Source organism: Macaca thibetana, chromosome 10 (genome assembly GCF_024542745.1).
Source record: "Macaca thibetana thibetana isolate TM-01 chromosome 10, ASM2454274v1, whole genome shotgun sequence".
NCBI classification, from domain to species: domain Eukaryota; kingdom Metazoa; phylum Chordata; class Mammalia; order Primates; family Cercopithecidae; genus Macaca; species Macaca thibetana.
The window spans coordinates 9,336,473-9,358,442 of NC_065587.1; the positions used below are offsets into that span (position 1 = coordinate 9,336,473).

The window sequence follows — 21,970 nt, forward strand, 5'->3', positions numbered from 1 at the left end:
TGCTTCATGAATGAAGCCCTGGCTCTGCCCATTCCCACCACTGCCTCTGTCCTCTCTGGATTCGTCTAGATCACCCAAGGTGGCCTAGTGCTATGGCCTGGGCCCAGTCGCAGAAGCTGACTTGGTTCCTAACTGTGTGTGGCCACAGGAAGTTACTGGCAGCCTTGACGGGGGTCTCAGTCTCTTCATCTGTTTAATGAGGGTGTGGACTAGACAATCTCTAATGCTGTCTCCAATTTTCCTTCTACCTCTGTCTATTCCAAGTCCCCAGACGGAAGAGACAGATTCTCAAGGGAAGGCCATTCATTGCTTCTACTCCCAACTGGAGACCCATGAGGCCCAGCACAGGGTAGGGGCCACGTCGCCTGGCCGCCTTCCTCACCAGTGCAGGAGATGGAGTCTACACCAGGCCCGTGGTATTCCACGATTGCACCTGTGCCACCTTTCACCGTGAGGATGCCTGCCACCTTCAGGATCACATCTTTGGGTGAGGTCCAACCAGAGAGGGAGCCTGTCAGCTTCACGCCAATCACCTGGACAGGAGGGGGTGAGGCGGCTGTCAGAGGCCCTGTGTGCCTGTGCCAGCCACAAAGTCAGGATGGGCCCGCTGCCATTCCCATTGCTGCTTACTGGTCTCTGCCTCCCTCCCAGAAGATTCGAGTTTGACTTGTTCCCTTTTTCCTCCTGGGTCCCATCGTCTCCTGTTCATCCCCACCAACCACCGCCCCGAATCCAGCCCAGAATGAGTCCCTCCCCACCCTCACCTTGGGACACTTCAGCTCCCAGGGGATCCCAGCCATAACATCCACAGCATCGGCACCCCCAACTCCAATGCAGATGCCCCCCAGGCCGCCACCATTGGGGGTGTGGGAGTCAGTGCCAATCAGAAGAACCCCAGGGTATGCATAGTTTTCCAGAATAATCTGAAAAATAATCCAAGATGTTAATATTGAAGCCCTCAGCCGAGAATGGAGATGGGGCCCAAAATACAAAACGGCCCCATTGACCCTGGGCCTCCCGACCACGCCCAGCCACTCTCCCAGGATAGACTGGTGGAAGCAGCCCCGTTTAATCCAGACGGTCTCCAGGGTGGCTAAGAAGAGTCAGAGCCTTGGGAGACAGGTGGCCTGGGCTCTTGAGTAGCTCCGATAGTTCCTGCTATATGGCCTGGGCCTTTGAATGCTGCCCCATGCCTCAGTTTCCTCATTTGTAGCACAGTAACCAAACACCCACACCACCATGACCCCAGGATGTGACAAGAACCAGAGAAACTGTTCTGTGATGGGCCCAGGCCCGGCCTCATCCTGGGTATGGAGAGTCCCCACCTGGCTTCTCATCGGGGTGAGCGATTCTTCCAGGAGCTGACTCCAGCCCCACAAGATCCCTGAGGAAGAAGTCCTGGGGCCCCAGTGGGTGCACAAAGCTATTAATTTTTCCTCAACTGCAAAGAATAGGTGATGCCTCGTCCACTTCAGCATCTGGAGGTGGCTCTGAGAACCCCTGTGACTTGCTCAAGGGACAACGCCACCCTGCCTCATCACCTGTCCCATATCACAGTACTCCCTTCACTGAGGCGCTCCTCCCAGCTGGGGGAGCACTTCCCCCAAAACATTTGATAAGAAAGGCAGCAGAGGTATAGGGTCAACAAATGAGTGTGGCCCAGGCACCCAGGCACCTCTGAGGCACCAGCCCCCTGAAGCTGCAGGACACTGCCGGGCAAGCCCTGAGCCAGGCATCCTGTGCGGGGGTCTGAGGTCTGGCCCTACCATGTACTAGTTATTGTGGGACCTTGGACAAGTCACTTCACCTCTCCGAGCTCAGCTTCCCTATCAAAAAATAGCTAACAATCGTGCTCACATCATTGCATCACTAATGACTGGATGAGATCCTGTCCATGAGGCATGGAATAGTGCCTGGGGGAGGCGACATTTTTATTTATTGTTTTGCAGAATATCTTTTGCAGAAAGCAAAAGCCTTCACCTGAGGTTCTGCCGCTAATCTGTCAGATGGAGTTAGTGCCCCACCCATGGATGTGGGGAAGAACACATAAGATGAGAGGTCTGAGAGGCTCTGTGAACTCTTAGGACCCACCAGTGCTCCCAGACATCTTACAGAAACCCCAGGGCCTCTGCCTCAGGCCAAGATCTGCCCAGCAGACTCTAAGGTGCAAAGGGTCTTGTCTCTTGGGGATGCAGAGGGAAGACCTGGCTGCGAAGAACTGCTGCTGCCATGTACAAGGATTTAAGACTAGTACATCCCTAAAGAGCCTCAAGGTTGTAAAAGCTGGATCCATGAAGGCTGGGCACACAGAATTCGGGGTGTCTACACGGTGTAGACACATGTGGTCCCCATCGGAGGAGAGGTCAGGCAGACATGAGGACTGCAGAAGGTGTCACAATGACGCTGGCCGTGACAGTGAGCTCCCCAGTCTGTGGCTGGGAAGAAGGACTAATGCCTAGAACTACACCTGGAAATTCAGCCGTGCATCCACACCACACACATGTACATTAAGGACCTATTCTGTACTGACCTGGTCCCAAACCCAGAGCTAGAGAGGAATAAGTAAGCCACAGTCCCTGTCCCCACACAGCACAAGATCCAGTGCAGAAAGCACTTGGCACATGCTGGGAACATAATGTGAAGAGATCCCACAGAGGATCCCACTGGAAGCCACTGTGCCAGGCACGGGAAGGGCCGGGGAGGCTCCACAGAGGAACCAGAAAGCTGTGATGTGGAGGAAGGTCTGCGGGCCAAGTAGGGCCAGAGCACTCCTCGGAGGGAAAGGGGTTCAGGTTTGGGTTGGACCTAGTGGACTGAGGCTGCTGATGACGTGACATCAAGGCAGGAAGAAAAGTAAAGCTGCAAAGTACTCCCATGGCCCCTGGGCATTTTCTTTTTAAAGAAACAAACACATGAGGCTGTACACTTAGCCAGCCGGTGGCAGGTGTGAGCTGCCATCACTCACGGTTCCAAACTTTGGCCCAGGAGCTGCCATAAAGGTCTGGCATTTGTACTGAGGTAGAAAGGGAGACACCTGCATTGCAGCGCCCCTAACAGAAAGCCAAGGCTGGGTCCGCCTGACTCCCTAACCCTGCTGCAGAGAAGGGCTTTCTAGTCCCCACAGGCCGCTGCGAATGGCCATTCCCAGGTAGCCCCTTCCTGGCAAGAGTGACGGTTGGGTAGGGCAGAGGAGTGATCCCCTGCTGGCTCTGGTTTCAGAGCAGGGCAGTGCTGGGGCCCCATGCGGGGTCAGATTACAGCCTGCTCAGCACACCCTGAGGAGGCCCGGACAGTGAGGTCTGTGATGAGGTGGGGGGAAGGGTCACTTTGCAAAGGTGCGAAGAGGCAGGTTTCATACATACAGGGTGGATGGAAATGAACACAAACCAGGTCAGTGGTCTTTAACAGTGCCCTTGGAAGAAAGGGAAGCACCTACCTCCCCAGGATATACATGTTCACACTTGCACTTCCAGAGATGAAACTGTCCACCAAAAGAAGACCCATCCTTGGGACACCTCAGAAGAGTCCCTGGCTGACATGGCCACATGACCTATGGTACCTCCACTCTACAGAACACCATGAGGGAGCCAAAACGAATCCGAGGAGCGCGCCACGTGCAGAAGCAGAAAGAGCTCGGGGGGTGAGGAAGGTGGCAGAGCAGCACGGTGGCACGGGGCACTTGCTCCAGGCCAGCCCTCCTGCCCACGGGTCCTGGCTCCACAGTCGGCCAGCTAGCTGTCCCTCTGTGCCTCAGCTGCCTCCTCTGTAGGGTGTGGATAGTAAAAGCACCTACCTCACAGGGCATGGCGAATATCTTTCTTTCAAGTGCTCAGCCTAGTACCTGACACACAGTATGGGTTCATCAAATGTCAGCGATGCATGCCACAAGGGGTGACACTTGTGAAAAAAAACAAAATAATACCATGTTCTGTATGAGAGTTTACAGGAATAGAGATGCTTGAATACACGCCCAGAAGACAATGTGGAAAGAAACATGTCGCACTTAACATGCTGGTTACCTGGGTGGTTAGGAGGGATTATTTTAACTTCTCACCCAGAAAATGAGAACGTATAATGACATAATGAAAATCAGTTTCAAAACAAAGGAGGAAGACCATAAGAGCTGATGGAGATGTCATCCAGTTCCCCTCAGCCCCCCTGGGCCTCGAGCCCGCTGCCCCCATAGGCCTGGAACATACTCTCTGGCTTGGGCTCTTGGGACAGCAGGCTGAGCCCAGCTTTACCTGGTGAATGATTCCAGATCCAGGCTTCCAGAAGCCCACGCCATATTTGGCACCTGCAGTTGCCAGGAAATTATAAACTTCCTGGTTGATGTCCTATTGAGACAAATCAATAATCGGGTGTGAGCAACATGGTTTGTGTCCACGTGACCCTCACCAAGCCCTCCCCACCCCACTAGCCTCCCCCTTCTGACTCTGAAATGCTGGCACTGGAGACAGGCCCTCTCTTAGAGACCTTCTAAAAATAATTTCAAAGAGCTTGGATGTTGGCCCAGTCTCCACTAGCAGTGCCAGAGAGAAAGACGGGGGAGCAGAGATGGAGCCCCAGTTCTGTGACACCTGGCCAGGGTGGTGGGTCTGGAACAAGTCCCTGCCCTAGTCTGGGTCTCAGTTTCCTTATCTGGAGAAGGGACTGGTCTAAATAATTGCCAAGAGTCCCTGTGGCACTCAAGTCCCCAGCCGAGGCCAACAGTGCAGAGGCAGGCCCTGGCCTAGGCGCAGTGGCCGGGCATGGTGGCTCACGCCTGTAATCCCAACACTTTGGGAGGCTGAGGCAGGTAGATCACTTGAGGTCAGGAGTTCAAGACCAGCCTGGGCAACATGGCAAAACCCTCTCTCTACTAAAAATACAAAAATTAGCCAGGCGTGATAGCGCACACCTGTAAGTCCAATTACTCGGGAGGCTGAGGCACGAGAATTGGTTGAACCTGGGAGACAAAGGGTGCAGTAAGCCAAGATCGTGCCATTGCATTCCAGCCTAGGAGACAGCGAGACTCTGTCTCAACAAATAAAAATAAAAATAAAATAAATAAAAATTAGCTGTGCACCTGTGGTCCCAGCTACCTGGGGGCCGAGGCAGGAGGATCACTTGAGCCCAGGAGTTCAAGGCTGCAATGAGCTGAGATTGCACCATTATACTCCTGCCTGAGTGACAGGGCAAAACCTTGTCTCAAAAAAACAAAACAGGCCTGGCGCGGTGGCTCACGCCTGTAATCCCAGCACTCTGGGAGGCCGAGGCGGGCAGATCACGAGGTTAGGAGATCGAGATCATCCTGGCTAACACAGTGAAACCCCGTCTCTACTAAAAAATACAAAAAATTAGCTGGGCGTAGTGGCGGGTGCCTGTAGTCCCAGCTATTCGGGAGGCTGAGGCAGCAGAATAACATCAACCTGGGAGGCGGAGCTTGCAGTGAGCCGAGATCTCGCCACTGCACTCCAGCCTGGGGCGACAGAGTGAGACTCGTCTCACGAACAAAACAAACCAAAACAAAACCCCCCGAGGCTTTTTTTGGAATAACTTGCTGGAGATCCCAGACTTAGGCAACACCTGAGCGAGCCCCCTGGACTGGGGTCCGGCTGTCAGAAGTGCTGAATTCTTGCTAATGTGTTTCATGGGCCCAAATGGAAGGCTGTCGAATGGACCACTGTTCTGAAAAGGAGGTTTCAGCAAAAGGAAATGATGACACGGGCTGTAGCCATCCTGCCTGTAATCCGAAGGAAGCTTCCTTGGGGGACAGGGAAGGGCCCACTGCACGGTAGATGTGAGGCCAGGATTTATCTGGAAGACATGGGAGGTCCCTGGACAAGTGAGACTGACCCCAGTGACAAAAGGGTGGGACTCTAGTGGACTCTACTGAGCCTCAAAGGGGGAACTAGGAAATGGGACCTGCCAGCCTCTGGCATGGGAGAGCCATGCTTCTGAGAAGGGACCCCAGCCAGCGCCCTCAGACCCTTGACAAGATACACTCAAACCACACACCCCTTCACTGAAACTCCAGACCAGTGTACGTCCTCTGAAAGCCCACTGGGCTCCCCCAGATAAGAGAATGGCAAAGAACGTGGGTTTCCAGAGCAGTCTCTTTCCAATTAATAATTAATACACCGGCTTTTTCATTTACAAATCAGTCACTTATGAAACTGGTATCCAGGACAGAAGGCTGTGGTTGTGTCTGGGCACATGTGCCTATACGTCTGTGTTGAGTGTGAGGAAGGGGTGTGGGAGGACCCCAGACTGGTGCCAGAGTCTCGGCCTGGACTCAGCCTGGATCCCTCTCTGATTCTGTTACCTTAAACAGGTCACTGCCTCTCTGAGCCCTAGCCAGAGGGACACTTTACAAATACATGTAAAGATGACCATATTCTAGGCCAGGCGTGGTGGCTCACACCTGTAATCCCAGCACTCTGGGAGGCCGAGGTGGGTGGATCACCTGATGTCAGGAGTTTGAAACCAGCCTGGCCAACATGGTGAAACCCTGTCTCTACTAAAAATATGAAAATTAGCTGGGTATGGTGGTGGGTGCCTGTAATTCCAGCTACTCGGGAAGCTAAGGCATGAGAATCGCTTGAACCCAGGAGGCAGAGGTTATAGTGAGCTGAGACTGTAGTGAGCCGAGATTGCGTCACTGCACTCCAACCTGGGGGTAGAGCAAGAAGACTCTGTCTCAAAAAAAAGAGACCATATTCTTTCCCTGCTTAAACCATTCTAGGACTCTGAGGATGGTGACCACAGCCCTTCTCAGAGCCCTCAAGTCCCTGGCTGCCCCTGCCCACTTCACACCACCCGCTCTTCCAAACGCAGAGAGCTCCAGCACTACAGTCCCCCTCTCACTGCCACAAAAGCATCAAGTTCCTTCCTGCCCCAGGGCCTTTGCAAATGCTGTTCTTTCTAGCATGTTCTTGCTCCAGTCAATGCAACTCATATGTTCAGTCCTCAGGTTATCTGTCACATCCTCAAAGAAGCTCTCTCTTTCCCCCAGCATCTAAATTAGGCCTCTTTTTACACTGACCGAGTCCTGCGCTTTCTATCTCTTTCCCCCAGCATCTAAATTAGGCCTCTTTTTACACTGACCAAGTCCTGCGCTTTCTCTTCCTAACACACACCCAGATCTGCAGTCACCCACCTCGGCCACTGTGTAGCATCCACCCCTCCAAGCAGATCCCTGAAGGCAGGGCCCCTGCCTGACTTGAACACACTGAACCTCAGTACCTAGCCCAGTGCCTGGCACACATGAAGAATGTTCAGTTTGTTGAATGCATGAGGGAATGAGCTCTGAATCCTATGACCGTGAATCTCATCTCCAGAAGGTTGACTCTGAGCCCATAAAGCAAGCAGAGGGCCAGCCCCTGAAGGCAGTGGCCCTGCTGTGGGCAGCTGTCCCCAGGGCTGAAGAGGACCCACGTTCCTGGCCATGTGCAGCTCCCGGCACTGTGGGAGCTCCTGTAACGTTACCCCCACCATCGTTGCTGCTAATGTGGAAACCGCCAGCCAGCAGGCAGGACTGTCCTTTCAGCTGAGTGGAAAGAGCCACTGTGGAGCCAGGACACACACCAGGGGGCCAGGGTAGAAGAGAGGGCCTGAGTGAGAGCGCCGCCCTGAGTGTTTCCCATGGGTCTGGGAGGCTCCGAGCCATGCTGACCCCGGGAGCCAGAGCACTTTCAATCGCATGCCCACAGGCCGCAGCTCTGCCAACATTCAGCTCCTGCCAACGCCCCTCCCCGTGAGGGGGTTCACTCCCACTGCAGGGGCTGGAGAGTGCAGAGGCCCAGAGCTGGGAGAGAGTGGCCCGCTGTTGCCAAGAGTAGGCTGCCACAAAGAGTAGACTCCCACAAGCTGAGCCTGGGGGAAGGAGCAGGAACTCGATTTCATAGAAGGGTGGGGAAAAGCTTCGGCGTGGCATACAGCCACCCCCATGTAGTTAAGCGAAACTCACAGAAGAATGGTCCCCACAGGAGGTTCCTCAGTGAGAGAGCACCAGAGTGGGAGCCAAGATCAGCGCTGAGCCCTAATCGTGCCCTCATGTAGTTACAGAACTCAAGTATGGTGCCACTGCCGCCTCAAATGTACAAATAGTGACCCTCGCAGGCCTACCTCCCGGACAGGGTCCTCGGAAGGTCAGAGGAGAGCGGGAGTGGGTGCAGATGGGATGCTGGCAAACTGTGCTAAGATGCGCCCCTCACTGCTCAGGCAGACAGGGACGCCTTCCAGAGCCCCTTCCAGGGCACCTGGCAGGATTCAATCATCTTCCAACAGGACAGAAAAAGAACCTGTAGTGTGGGAAAGTCAAGGATGACTTTTACTTTCTTTGGGCTTCTTCTGTATTTTTTAACACAATGAGCAAGTGGTAGTTTTAGAAAGAGTAAAAAGTAAACTCAAGTTTTAAAAGCAGACCAATCCAAAGAACTGTGAGAATTTGCAGGCAATGCCCTGGTTTGCTCCAGTGTGAGAGTGAGGCCTCTCGCCCAGTCTTGCCCACTTGCCCGCCCCCAAGGCCACCTTCCACTCACCTTGGCCCGGCGCAGGTCTTTCTCACCCCCGAGCTGGGCCTCAATCAGATGGTCACAGTGGATGGTGGACGGCACGGCCACCTTGGGCAGCCCGCTGCTGATGAACTGCAGCATGGCCATCTGGGCCGTCGCATCCTGCATGGCCACACGGTCCGGCCGAAGCCGCAGGTACGACTTGCCCCGCTCGATTTCCTGGCCGGCAGGGTCATCCAGGTGTCCATACACGATCTTCTCCGAGAGGGTCAGCGGCCGGTTCAACCTGGTGGGAGAAGAGCAAAAGGGTGACCTGGTGTCAGCTGCACGGCCTCCTCCCACCCTGCCTCTCCCTCTCAGTCCACGTGGCAACCTCAACAGTGGCCAGGGTCAGGGAGCCTGAACTCAGGACCTCACGTTCCACTTGGGTGGGGACAGCTGGGTCCTGCTCAGTGTGCCACCTCCTCACCTCCCGCAGCACCTGGCACTTGTTAGGTGCTCCACAATTACTTGGTGAGTAAGTGAAGGACATCACAGGAGGGCAGCGCTGGTTCTTTTCAAAGGATCCTGGCTTTCCCAGAATAGTAACTGCTATGATCTACTAAGTCCCTGTAACATGCATATCTCATCATTCTCGCCATTTAACAAAACCACCAAGAAGAAATAGGCTCAGCAGAGTGACCAAGTTCACAGATAGATTTTGCTACTTCCCTCTGTGCCCTCAGCCCCACTAAGGCACGGGGAATCAGGACCAGCATCCCCTTTACTTGTCCCCCCTGTCCACCATCTCCAGCCCTCCACACCTCAGGCCTGGGATGCCTGGCTACCCAACTATGACACGAAAGCTTTGCCCATTAGCTCTGGACATAGACAGGAGTATCTGTCAGTTTTCAAGAACAGAGACCCGGTCACTGCCACCGGCCTCTCACTGCTCCTCCTCTTCCTAGACCCCATTTCCCCAGAGACTCTAGCCCTCCCTTCCTCTTCAGAGCCCAAATGGCAATCCAAACCTGCCCTGGGGTCCAGTCCTGTCAGGACTCAACCGTCTTCTCCCGCCAAGCCTCCCACCCATCTAGACCGAGCTCTGTGCGGGTCCACTCTCCCTACCAGGCTCAACGTTCCCGCTGACTCCTGGCTGCACCCACACAACAGCTCAGCCGTCCTGCCTGCCACAACAGCCCCTGTCGGACCTCACCCTCTGCCCCCGAGAATTCTCAAAGCCTAGGCCAAGCTTGAGACTTCCTTCCTAGGGAGGAGCAGTGTTTGACCCACACCCAACAGTCTCTGTCCTATTGTTTGAGGCCCAGAAAAAAGTTTCAGACTGGGAATCAGAAGCTCTGAGTTAAACCCTGACCTGGGGCCTGGTGTGGTGGCTCACGCCTGTAATCTTAGCACTTTGGGAGACCAAAGCAGGAGGATCACTTGAGGCCAGTTCAAGATCAGCCTGGGCAACAGAGTGACACTACGTCTCTATAAAAAATAGAATGAGGCCGGGCGCAGTGGCTCACACCTGTAATCCCAGCACTTTGGGAGGCCGAGGTGGGTGGATCACGAGGTCAGGAGATCAAGACCATCCTGGCTAACACAGTAAAACCCCGTCTCTACTAAAAATACAAAAAAATAGCCAGGTGCGGTGGCGGGCGCCTGTAGTCCCAGCTACTTGGGAGGCTGAGGCAGGAGAATGGGGTGAACCCGGGAGGCGGAGCTTGCAGTGAGCCAAGATCACGCCACTGCACTCCAGCCTGGGCGAAAGAGCGAGACTCCGTCTCAAAAAAAAAGCCAGGCAGCGTGATGCGTGCCTGTAGTCCCAGCTATGCAGGAGGCTGAGGGGGGAGGATCACTTAAGCCCAGGAGATCAAGGCAGCAGTGAGCCATGATCACACCACTGCACTCCAGCTTGAGCAACAGAGCGAGATGCTGTCTCTAATAAAAACAAACAAAAAAGCCCAAACCTGACCTATTACTGAAGCCACTATTTAACAAGATAAGCAACTGCTGTCATCAGTGAGCTCAGCCAGCCCATCTCTAAAGTCCAGGGCTTGCGCTGGGATGAGATAACAGCTTGCACTTCTATAGCGCTCCATTTTTAAACCGCTTGATTGAGGTATAATTGGCATATAATAAACTGCATATTTAAGGTACACAATTTGCTAAGTTTTGACACTGTATACACCTGTAAAAACCAGCACCACAATCAAGATATGGACCATATCCATCTCTCCTTCAAGTTTCCCCAACCCTTGGTAACTCCCTCCCAACCCTTTGCCACCACTGGTGGGCTTTCTGTCACTAGAGACCAGCGTTATCGTAGAATTTACTTTCAGCTCAGCATTATCCTAAGCATTTTCATGTATAAAACTCATTTTATCCTCACAGCACAGATGAGGAAGCTGCAGCACAGACAGACAGAGTAGCTTTGCTCCAGACCGCGAAGTCAGCGAGGGGCACAGCTGGACCACGAGGAGGCATCAGTGTGGCCCTACAGCTGTGCTCCTGACGCTAATCTACACAGTCTCTCCACACCTGGAACCTGGAATGGGGCCGGTACACGGTGAAATGTTCCATTTTCATTATTATTATTATTTTGAGACAGGGTCTTGCTCTGTCACCCAGGCTGGAGTGCAGTGGCACAATTGTAGCTCACTGCAGCCTAACCTTTCAGGCTCAAGCGATCCTCCCACCTCAGCCTCTGAGTAATTGAGATTACAGGCACGTACCACCACACTGGCTAATTTTATTTATTTATTTATTTTGTTTTAGTAGAAATGGGTTCTCATTATATTGACCAGGCTGGTCTTGAACTCCTGGGCTCAAGTGATCTTCCTGAAGAGCTGGAATTACAGGTGTGAGCCACCTCGTCCTTTCTCATTTATCGTTATTGTTATCATCAATATGCATGCTGAGAAGGCAGAGAAACTTCCTTCTGCAAGCTGGGTTCCAGTCCCTCACCCCTAAGTTTACCCAACCTCTTCAAAGTAAGAGTTCCCGGCTGGGTGTGGTGGCTTACGACCAGCATCGTAGCACTTTGGGAGGCCGAGGCGGACGGATCACTTGAGTCCAGGAGTTCGAGACTAGCCTGGGCAACATGGCAAAACTCCACCTCTATAAAAAATATAAAAAGAAGCCAGGCATGGATGGTGGCATGTGCCTATAGTCCCAGATACTTGGAAGGCTGAGGTGGTGAATGGATTGACCCCAGAAGGTCAAGGCTGCAGTGAGCCATATCGAACCACTGTACTGCACTCCAGCCTGGGTAACACAGCAAGACCCTACCTCAAAAAAAAAACACAAAAATCTCTAAGGTGCTGGATCTGCTGGCAACAGCAGACTGGTGATTCTGAGCATCTCTACGAATAAAAATAGCACTAGCCTGAGGTACGGCCTGCGCCGAATGCGGCAGCACTGCCAAAACTGGTGTACGGGCAATGACTCACTGCAGGCAGCACAGCCCCTCCTTCTGGGCCCCGAGGGAGACAACAAATGGGCTTAAAAACCCAAGACCTTGGAAGCAAATGATTGAAGCTATATAAAAAAGCTCAATGATGCTGAAGTTTTAGGATGAGTTCATCACTGAATGTCCCTGAGGATTAACTAAAGATGACAAAATGGGTCTTCATGTCCATCTGTCCCTCTGCTCTCCAGATGACACAGATCCAGTTCTCAAGAACACACTTAGACTCCTTCTGTCAGCGACCCAAGGTGGAAGAAGAGTCCCCCAGCAAGTCCCTTGGCCTTCTAAAAAATTCTTAGAATTTTTTTTTTCTATTTTTATTTTTTGAGCCAGAGTCTCTTCCTCTGTCACCAGAGACACCACTCTGGCTGGAGTGCTGTGGCGTGGTCTCAGCTCACTGCAACATCCACCTCCTGGGTTCAAGCAATTCTCCTGCCTCAGCCTGCCGAGTAGCTGGGATTACAGGTGCTCGCCACCATGCCCGACTAATTTTTTTGTATTTTTAGTAGACACAGGGTTTCACCATGTTGGCAAGGCTGGTCTCAAACTCCTGGCCTCAAATGATCCACCTGCCTCAGCTTCCCAAAGTGCTGGGATTACAGGCATAGGCCACCACGCCCGGCTAGAATATAATTCTTTTTAGCATAGCCTCACCTCTGCCCTCTTTCTCTGTGTCAGGGTTTCGCAGCCAGGGCACGGTGAACCTGTCTGGGCTGGAGGATTATTTTGTCGTGGGGCTGCCCTGTGCGCTGCAGGATGCTTGGTAGTATTCCTGGTCACCCATTGGGTAACAGTAAGCCCCAACCCCAGCCAAGTTATGACAACCAAAAATATCTCTAGACATCACCAAATGGGCCCTAGGGGACAAAATTGACCACCCCCCACCTTGTTGAGACCTGCTCTGCGGCAACAATGAAAAGAGAGAACAGGCCGGGCGTGGTGGCTCACACCTGTCATCCCAGCACTTTGGGAGGCTGAGGCAGGTGGATCACAAGGTCAGGAGATTGAAACCATCCTGGCTAACATGGTGAAACCCCGTTTCTACTAAAAATACAAAAATCAGCTGGACATGGTGGCAGGCGCCTGTAATCCCAGCTACTCGTGAGGCTGAAGCAGGAGAATCACTTGAACCCGGGAGGCAGAAGTTGCACTGAGCCGAGATCGCACCACTGCAGTCCAGCCTGGGCAATACAGCAAGAATCCGTTTCAAACAAACAAAAAAGAGAAAACAGAGAACAATCCTCATCTGTACTAATCTGGAAAATGTTAAAAGTTATTTGACTTAAAAAAAAAAAGAAAACGAAAATGAAAAAAAAAGTTATTGGACTTTTCTGGTTGAGCAAGTTTGGAAAAAAAATAAGCAAAGGAAAAATATTGTTGTCGTTGTCAATTTTAATGATAAAATTAAAACCTAAAAAACTCCCAGTGCCTTAAAGAGTATTTTGTTGTTATTATTAATTGTTTAATGCAAAAACTAAATGGTGAATAATATTCTTCTGTCAATTATCTCAAAGCGAACCTCTTGCTGGGCACAGTGGCTCAGGCCTGTAATCCCAACACTTTGGGAGGCCAAAGGCAGGAGGATCACTTGCGCCCAGGAGTTCAAGACCAGCTTGGGCAACCCCATCTTTTAAATTTTTTTTTTTTTTTATAAATTAAAAAAACAAAAAAGGGCCGGGCGCGGTGGCTCACGCCTGTAATCCCAGCACTTTGGGAGGCCGAGGTGGACGGATCACGAGGTCAGGAGATCGAGACCATCTTGGCTAACACAGTGAAACCCCATCTCTACTAAAAATGCAAAAAATTAGCCAGGCATGGTGGCGGGTGCCTATAGTCCTAGCTACTCCTTACTTGGGAGGCTGAGGCAGGGGAATGGCATGAACCCAGGAGGCGGAGTTTGCAGTGAGCCGAGATCACGCAACTGAACTCCAGCCTGGGGGTGACAGAGTGAGACTCTGTCTCAAAAAAACAAAAAAAATGCCAGGCGCAGTGGCTCACACCTGTAATCCCAGCACTTTGGGAGGCCGAGGCAGGTGGATCACTTGAAGTCAGGAGTTCGAGACCAGCCTGGTCAACATGGTGAAACCCCATCTTTACTAAAAATACAAAAATTAGCTGGGCATGGGGACGCACACCTGTCAGCCCAGCTACTTAGGAGGCTGAGGCAGGACAATCGCTTGAGTCCAGGAGGTGGAGGCTGCAGTGAGCCGAGATTATGCGACTGCACTCCAGCATGGGTGACAGAGTGAGACTCAGTCTAAAACAAAAACAAACAAAAACAACAACTAAGCAAATCTCTATGACAGTTCTCCTTCACACCTGATGAAAGCAAGGTGGAAGTGTTTTACAGACTAAAGAAAAATCTATCACTTTTCCACCGAGCAGCGGTCTGAAAGCTCCAAGAATAAATACAAGGTCCTATATTGACAGGGACCGTGGTTCTTCGTCCTGACTACACTCTGGGACCTGCTGGGGAACCGGCCAGTATTTCTCACATTTTGACGGGCACACAAGCCCCCGGTGATCCTGTTAAATGGCCGGTTCTGACTCAGTGGGTCTGAAGTGGGGTCTAAGATGCTGGAATTCTAACAAGCTCCTAGGTGATGCCAATGCTGCTGGCCCACGGACCACATTTGGAATAGCAATGCCTAGACCGCTTGAATCAGAATTGCTGGGAGTAGGACTCAGGTGTCCATCATTTTTAAAGCTTCCTAGGTGATTCTAACATGAAGCCCAGAAGAAACCCACAAGAACAAGCCCTGGGAGGCACTGGAGTGAGAGAGACACGGGCTTGAGTGTGGGGTCAGTCATTCAATACATGTATGGCCTTAGGGTATTTCCCCAATCTGACCTTCAATTTTGTTACCTGCAAAATGGTGGGGGGCAGAGATGGAGAGTAACAACTCACAGGGGTTGTTGAGAACAGAAATAATGTGTGTCGAGTACCTAGGCCAGACTGGACAACGAAGTGGGTTCTTCTGTCACAGCCGTCTTTGACAAACAATTAATAGGTCTTTTACCATAATTAGATGATGCTGTGTTGGAGGCTGTTGGCGATCCAGATTAAGGAAGTCCCTACCCTTAAAACTGAAGTGGGGATACCAGTAGATAGAAAGCAAAGTGGCATGAGAAAGGGAGTATGGGGCAGTGGTTAGAGCACTGGGGGATACAAAGACAAGACACCACCACTCATGCACCGCGTGGCTGTGGGCAGGTTCCTTCTCCAGCTGAGCCTCAGCTGCCCAATGGGTAGACTCAGATTTGTTCTCTCCCAGGATCACCATTGTCAGTATCAAAGAAGCCACCAGGCAGGCAAGGGCACAGCCCTGTCTGCAATTGTTCAATCAATCAAATCAAACCTGCAAATCTGCAGTTCCAATCAATCAAAGCAAACCTCTATGACAGGTCTCCTTCATGCCTGATGAAGAGCAAAGTGCAAGTGTGGGAGTGTGGGCTGGTGTGCATTGCCAGCCCCAACTCCTCATCCTTTGTGGTACCTTATTCATCCTTTTGGTGGCAGCATCTAGCCCAGGACCTGGCACACAGGACTGCAGGGCAGAGCTGACTGCCATTTTACCAAGTGAGAAAAATGAGGCCCAGAAAAAAGACATGCTCAAGATCCCACCTTAGGCCAGGCACCGTGGCTCACGCCTGTAATCCCAGCACTTTGGGAGGCCACAGTGAGAGAACAGTTTGAGCACAGGAATTCGAGATCAGTGGCAATATGGCGATACTCCATCTTGACAAAAAAATAAAAAAACTAGGCGAGCATGGTGGCTCACACCTGTGGTCCCGGGTACTCAGGAGGCCGAGGTGGGAGGATCACTCAAAACCAGGAGGTTGAGGTTGCAGTGAGCTGTGATCATGCCACTACACTCCAGTGTGGGCAAGAGAGTGAGACCCTATCTCAAAAAAAAAAAAAAAAAATAGTTCCAGCTGGGTGCAGTGGCTCACACTTGTAATCCCACCACTTTGGGAAGCTGAGGCAGGTGGATCACCTGAGGTCAGGAGTTTGAGACCAGCCTGGCCAACATGATGAAACCCTATCTCTACAAAAGTACAAAAAATTAGCCAGGCATGGTGGTGCGTCCCTGTAGTCCCAGCTACTTGGGAGGCTGAGGCATGAAAATTGCTGGAACCTGGGAGGCAGAGGTTGCAGTGAGCCAAGATTGCACCACTATACTCTAGCCTGGACCAGAGTGAGACTCTGTCTCAAAAAATAAAATAGCATAATATAAAACATAAAATAATAAAATAAAATAAAATACACCAGGTGCAGTGGCTTACGTCTATAATCCCAGGACTTTGGGAGGCCGAGGCAGGCAGATTGCTTGAGCTCAAGAATTTGAGACCAGCCTGGGCAACATGGCAAAACCCTATCTCTACTAAAAATACAAAAATTAGCCAGGTGTGGTAGCATGCCTGTAATTGCAGCTACTCAGGAAGCTGAGGCATAAGAATCGTTCCAACCTGGGAGGCAGAGGTTGCAGTGAGCCAAGATCATACCACTGCACTCCAGTCTGGGCAACAGGGAGACACTCTGCCTCAAAAAAATAAAAAAGGTCCCATCTTAATTTATCTTCTGGGTCCCAGACCTCAGCTCTCCTCTGTGCCTATGTACTGAAGAGGAAATAGAAGATGATTCTCCAGGCACTGGGCCTGGTGGCCTCCAGAGGGCAGGCTGAGGGTCAGCAGCCTGCCCTGAAAAGGTTGGGAGGTTCAGGTTATAGCACCAAAGTGTCCCTGAGACCTGGCTATGGTTCACATCTAGAGGGTTCTTGATAACACAGATTATCCCTTGGCAGAGAGGACAGAAGTTACAACACTGATCTGGAATGCCTTTCCTCAGCAGAAACCTTTGCACCCTGAATACCTTGACCCTGCCACCATCGCCAACCATCCTTCACGAAACACCTCTTCGCTGCCTGACAGGGGCAGGCAGCAGACACAGTGCGCTTGAGTAGTCACCGCCTCCCATCTGCAGCCTTACCGTTTGCGAACAATGTTAATATTCTTCTCTAGCAGGTCATAGTGGATGTACTCGTTGGGCTCAAAGTGGCTCATCGCCACCTTGGCTCGTTGGCACAGGACTGAGGCCACATGGTACTGCCGCACACCCAGAGCTTTCTGCAAGAATAAACATGACAGCCATTGTCAATGGAGCACTTAGGAGAGTCCATCCCCGAGGGCAGCTCAGTATGGTGAAAAAAATCCAGGAATTAAAGTGTCAAGAGCTGTTCAGTAACTGCAGCCTCAGCTTCCTCATCTGCAGCACAGGGGATGACAAAGCAGCCACAAGGAACACAGCCTGGGGTAGGAACAAAGTGCAAGGGATTTACAGGCAAAAATCGCTGAGATCAAAGTCAACTTCTATCATGTAAGGTATATCAACATAAGAAAAGCCCTCATTGTCTAAAACCCAGAGGAGATAGAAAATAGGGATATACCCAGCTCTGGTGATCACACAGGGGTCTGGGAAGGTTAATTGAGACCGTGAAGTGAAAGTGCTCATTAAGCTGGAAAACACTACCCAAACCGGAGCTATTAGTCTACCTGCACTATAAGCTTCTTGAGAGCTGAGATCAAGCCTTATTTATCTTACTCATCTCTATGTCTGGACTACCTGGCACATACTGGAGATTCAACAAACATCTGTGGGTCAGAGGGAGGAATGAATGAGGAAAATCCTGCACTTGGGCTTTGGATGTTTCCTCATCCTTTCAAAAGGTGGTGCCTAATTCCCCTCCCACCTTTTTTTTTGAGACAGAGTCTCGCTCTGTGGCACAGGTGGGAGTGCAGTGGTGGGGTCTCAGCTCACTGAAACCGCTGCCTCCTGGGTTCAAGCTTCAGCTTCTCCTGCCTCAGCTTCCCAGTAGCTGGGATTACAGGCACGCGCCACCATGCCCAGGGCTAATTTTTGTATTTGTAGTAGAGACAGGGTTTCACCATGTTGGCCAGGCTGGTCTTGAACTCCTGATCTCAAGTGATCCATCCGCCTCGGCCTCCCAAAGTGCTGGGATTACAGGCATGAGCCACCATGCCCAGCCATTACCCTGCCTTTGAATATGTGGCAGACTTAATTCTACTTTATAGAATGTGACAAGTGATACTATGGGACTTCGAGACTAGGTCATAAAAAGAACAGCTTCTGCCTGGCTTGCTCTCTCCCTTGGATTGCTCTAGGGCAAGACAGTCCCCATGTTGTTAAGCAATCCTGGGAGAGGCCCACCAAGACAGCAACAGAGGCCTCTTGCCGATAACCAGCACCACCTTGCCAGGTGTGAGTGAGCCACCTTGCAAGCGAATGCTCCAGCCCCGGTTCAACCTGTCAGATGGCTAGCCCCAGCTGACATCTTCCCTGCAACTTCTGGAGAGTCCCCAAGCCAGAACCACCCAGCCAAGCCACTCCCAAATTCCTGGCCCACAGAAATATGAGATAAATGCTTGTTGTTTTAAGCTTTTAAGTTTGGGGGCAATTTGTTACACAGCAATAAATGAATGATTGTTATGGTGGGATCTGTATTAGTTATTTTATTTTTTTTTTTTAAGAGACAGTGTCTTGTTCAGTTGCCCAGCCTGGAGTGCAGGGGCAAGATCATACTTCCCTGCAGTCTGAAACTCCTGAGCTCAAATGATCCTCCCACCTTAGCTTCCTCGGTAGCTGGGACCACAGGCACACACTACTACACCCAATTATTTAATTAATTTATTTATTTACTTATTTTTGAGACAGAGCCTTGCTCTGTCGCCAGGCTGGAATGCAGTGGTGCAATCTCGGCTCACTGCAACCTCCACCTCCTGGGTTCAAGCACTTCTCCTGTCTCAGCATCCTGAGTAGCTGGGACTACAGGTGTCCACCACCACGCCCAGATAATTTTTGTATTTATAGTAGAGACAGGGTTTTATCATGTTGGTTAGGATGGTCTCTATCTCTTAAACTCATGATCTGCCCGCCTCGACCTCCCAATATGTTTTTCTTTCCTTTTTTTTTTTTTTTTTTTTAAAGGGAGTCTTACTCTGTTGCCCAGGTTGAAGTGCAATGGCATGATCTTGGCTCATTGCAACCTCTGCCTACCGGGTTCAAGCAATTCTCCTGTCTCAGCCTCCCAAGTAACTGGGACTACAGGTGCACGCCACCACACTTTGCTAATTTTTGTATTTTTAGTAGAGATAGGGTTTCTACATATTGGTCAGGGTGGTCTTGAACTCCTGACCTCAGGTGATAAACCTGACTCAGCCTCCCAAAGTGCTAGAATTACAGGCGTGAGCTGCCGCACCCACCCTAATTCTTTTATTTTTTTGTAGCAACAGGTCTTACTACATTGCCCAGGCTGATCTCAAACTCCTGGCCTTAAGCGATCCTCCTGCCTCAGCCTCCCAAAGCAGAGATTACAGGCATGAGCCTGTAATCTGTATTAGTTAATTTTAAACTATGAATAATAACCTTCAAGGGTACCTTGTTACCAGAGAAGAATAAATGAATCCAAAGAAATGATAGCAAGAGGCCGGGTGCAGTGGCTCACACCTGTAATCCCAGCCCTTCGGGAGGCCAAGGTAGGCGGATTGCCTGAGGTCAGGAATTTGAAAGCAGCCTGTCCAACGTGGTGAAACCCCGTCTCTACTAAAAACACAAAAATTAGCCAGGCGTGGTGGCGGGCACCTATAATCCCAGCTACTTAGGAGGCTGAGGCAGGAGAATCATTTGAACCCGGGGGCAGAGGTTGTAGTGAGCCAAGATCACCCCACTTCACTCCAGCCTAGGTGACAGAGGGAAACTCCGTCTCAAAAAAGAAAAAAAAGAAAAGAAAAGAAAAGAAAAAAAAGGAAGGAAGGAAGGAAGGAAGGAAGAAAGAAAGAGAAAGAGAGAAAGAAATGACAGCAAGAAGGAAAGAGCTGCTTGCTTTCTAGGTGGTTGGTGTTCCTCGTCATACCCTGGGTAGGGGAAGAGGCAAAGCTGAAACCACTGCCCCAGGCTCCCTTCTTTACATCACCCGGATATATAATCCAAATGCTGTCAACCTCAGCACCTGAACCCAGTACGTACCCAGAGCAGCCATTCCCTGTTTGAGTCACCCAGCAGTGAGAATAGGCCACATTCTGAAACAGCACCCCCGACCATCACTCATTCTAACCTGTCTGTGGCAGGGGCAACATCCCCAGTCCGGACTTCACATCCATTTGCCCCCAAGCGCAAACCTGACTGATGGCTCCTCACTGCCTGCCTCACTGGGTAGGTGCAAAGAACCCACCAATGACATGACATCAAAGGACCTTCCACAGTGCACGTGCATAGGAAGAAGGTAGTATATTTCTGCTGCAGTGATAAACACTATCCCTGTGACATGGGGAGGAGCCCAGTGCATGGGGTGGATGGAGGAGCAGAGCCCTGGGTTTCAGGATGGCCCCACAACTTACCGATCCGGACAATTTAACCTCTCCAAGCAATCGTTTCTTCACAGAGCTATTGTGAGGATCTGGAGACATTATATAGAGTACTGAGTACGTTTCCATGATTATTACCCTGTGCATTCCTAAGTGTACACACTACCATGTTCTTCACACAAATGAGAAACCATACAAGTTGTTCTGCAACTCATCTTTTTCTTTTTCTTTTTTTTTTGAGATGGGGTTTCGCTCTCATCACCCAGGCTGGAGTGTAGTGGCATGATCTCAGCTCACGGCAACCTCTGCCTCCCAGGTTCAAGCAATTCTCCTGCCTCAGCCTCCCAAGTAGTGGGCACTACAGGCATGCACTACCATGCCCGGTTAATTTTTGTACTTTTTTGGCGGAAATGGGGTTTCACCACATTGCCCAGGCTGGTCTCAAACTCCTGACCTCAAATGATCCACCCACCTTGGCATCCCAGAGTGCTGGGATTACAGGTGTGAGCCACGACGCCTGGCCTGCAACTCATCTTTTTCATTTACTAACAAATCTCAGACATCTTTCCAATGTGAAATTACCAATCTGTTTATTTTTACAAATTAATTGCCCTAAGTTTCAGTTTCCTTAGAAATAAAAACAACTGTAACAATACCTATTGCCTGGTGCAGCAGGCAAGACAATGCATTGTAATCTTATCTATGGTACCGGGACAAGGCAAAGCTCCAATTCCCACAGCCAGGGCACAGTTAAGCTAACTACAGACTACATCTCAATACCTACAAATAGGCTTCAGAAATAATGCTGGGCCAGGAGCAGTGGCTGATGCCTGTAATCCTAGCACTTTAGGACACAGGAAGGTTGCTTGAGACCAGGAATTCAAGACCAACCTTGCCAACATAGTAAGAGCTGTCAAGGACAAAATAGGCCAGGCACAGTGGCTCACACCTGTAATCCCAACACTTTGGGAGGCTGAGGCAGGAGGATCAATTGAGCCCAGGAGTTCAAGACCAGCCTGGGCAAGACAGCAAGACCTTGTCTCTACAAAATAAAATAAAACATAGATTAGCTGAGCGTGGTGGCATATACCTATAGTCCCAGCTGCTCAAGAGGCAGGAGATCACTTGAGCCCATGAGTTCCAGACTACAGTGAGCTATGATCTCGCCACTGCACTCCAGCCTGGGCAACAGAGCAAGACCTTGTCTCAAAACAAAACAAAACAAGCTGGGCACGGTGACTCACGCCTGTAATTCCAGCACTTTAAGAGGTTGAGGTGGGTGGATCACCTGAGGTCAGGAGTTTGAGACCAGCCTGGCCAACACTGTAAAACCCCATCTCTACTAAAAATACAAAAAATTAGCCGGGCGCGGTGGCGGGCGCCTGTAGTCCTAGCTACTCAGGAGGCTGAGGCAGGAGAATGGCGTGAACCCAGGAGGCGGAGCTTGCACTGAGCCGAGATCGCACCACTGCACTCCAGCCTGGGCAACAGCGTGAGACTCCGTCTCAAAAAAAAAAAAAAAAAGGCCGGGCGCGGTGGCTCAAGCCTGTAATCCCAGCACTTTGGGAGGCCGAGACGGGCGGATCACGAGGTCAGGAGATCGAGACCATCCTGGCTAACACAGTGAAACCCCGTCTCT

General features: G+C 51.1%; 2 protein-coding genes across 3 annotated transcripts in view; one reads left to right on the forward strand and one right to left on the reverse strand.

Annotated features, from left to right (window-relative positions):
- PHF5A (PHD finger protein 5A) overlaps positions 1-21,970 on the forward strand; it is a 132,354-nt gene that overhangs the window by 74,979 nt on the left and 35,405 nt on the right. The gene's annotated exons all lie outside the window — the stretch shown is intronic.
- The window catches only part of ACO2 (aconitase 2), a 297,744-nt gene that overhangs the window by 13,523 nt on the left and 262,251 nt on the right, over positions 1-21,970 (reverse strand). For both annotated transcript variants that reach the window (XM_050805828.1, XM_050805829.1), the window contains 5 exons: positions 16,940-17,076; positions 8,526-8,784; positions 4,245-4,337; positions 765-923; positions 383-533 (listed from right to left, as the gene is read on the reverse strand). In XM_050805828.1, coding sequence (XP_050661785.1) covers positions 383-533; positions 765-923; positions 4,245-4,337; positions 8,526-8,784; positions 16,940-17,076 — 799 coding nt within the window. The remainder of the gene's footprint in view (positions 1-382; positions 534-764; positions 924-4,244; positions 4,338-8,525; positions 8,785-16,939; positions 17,077-21,970) is intronic.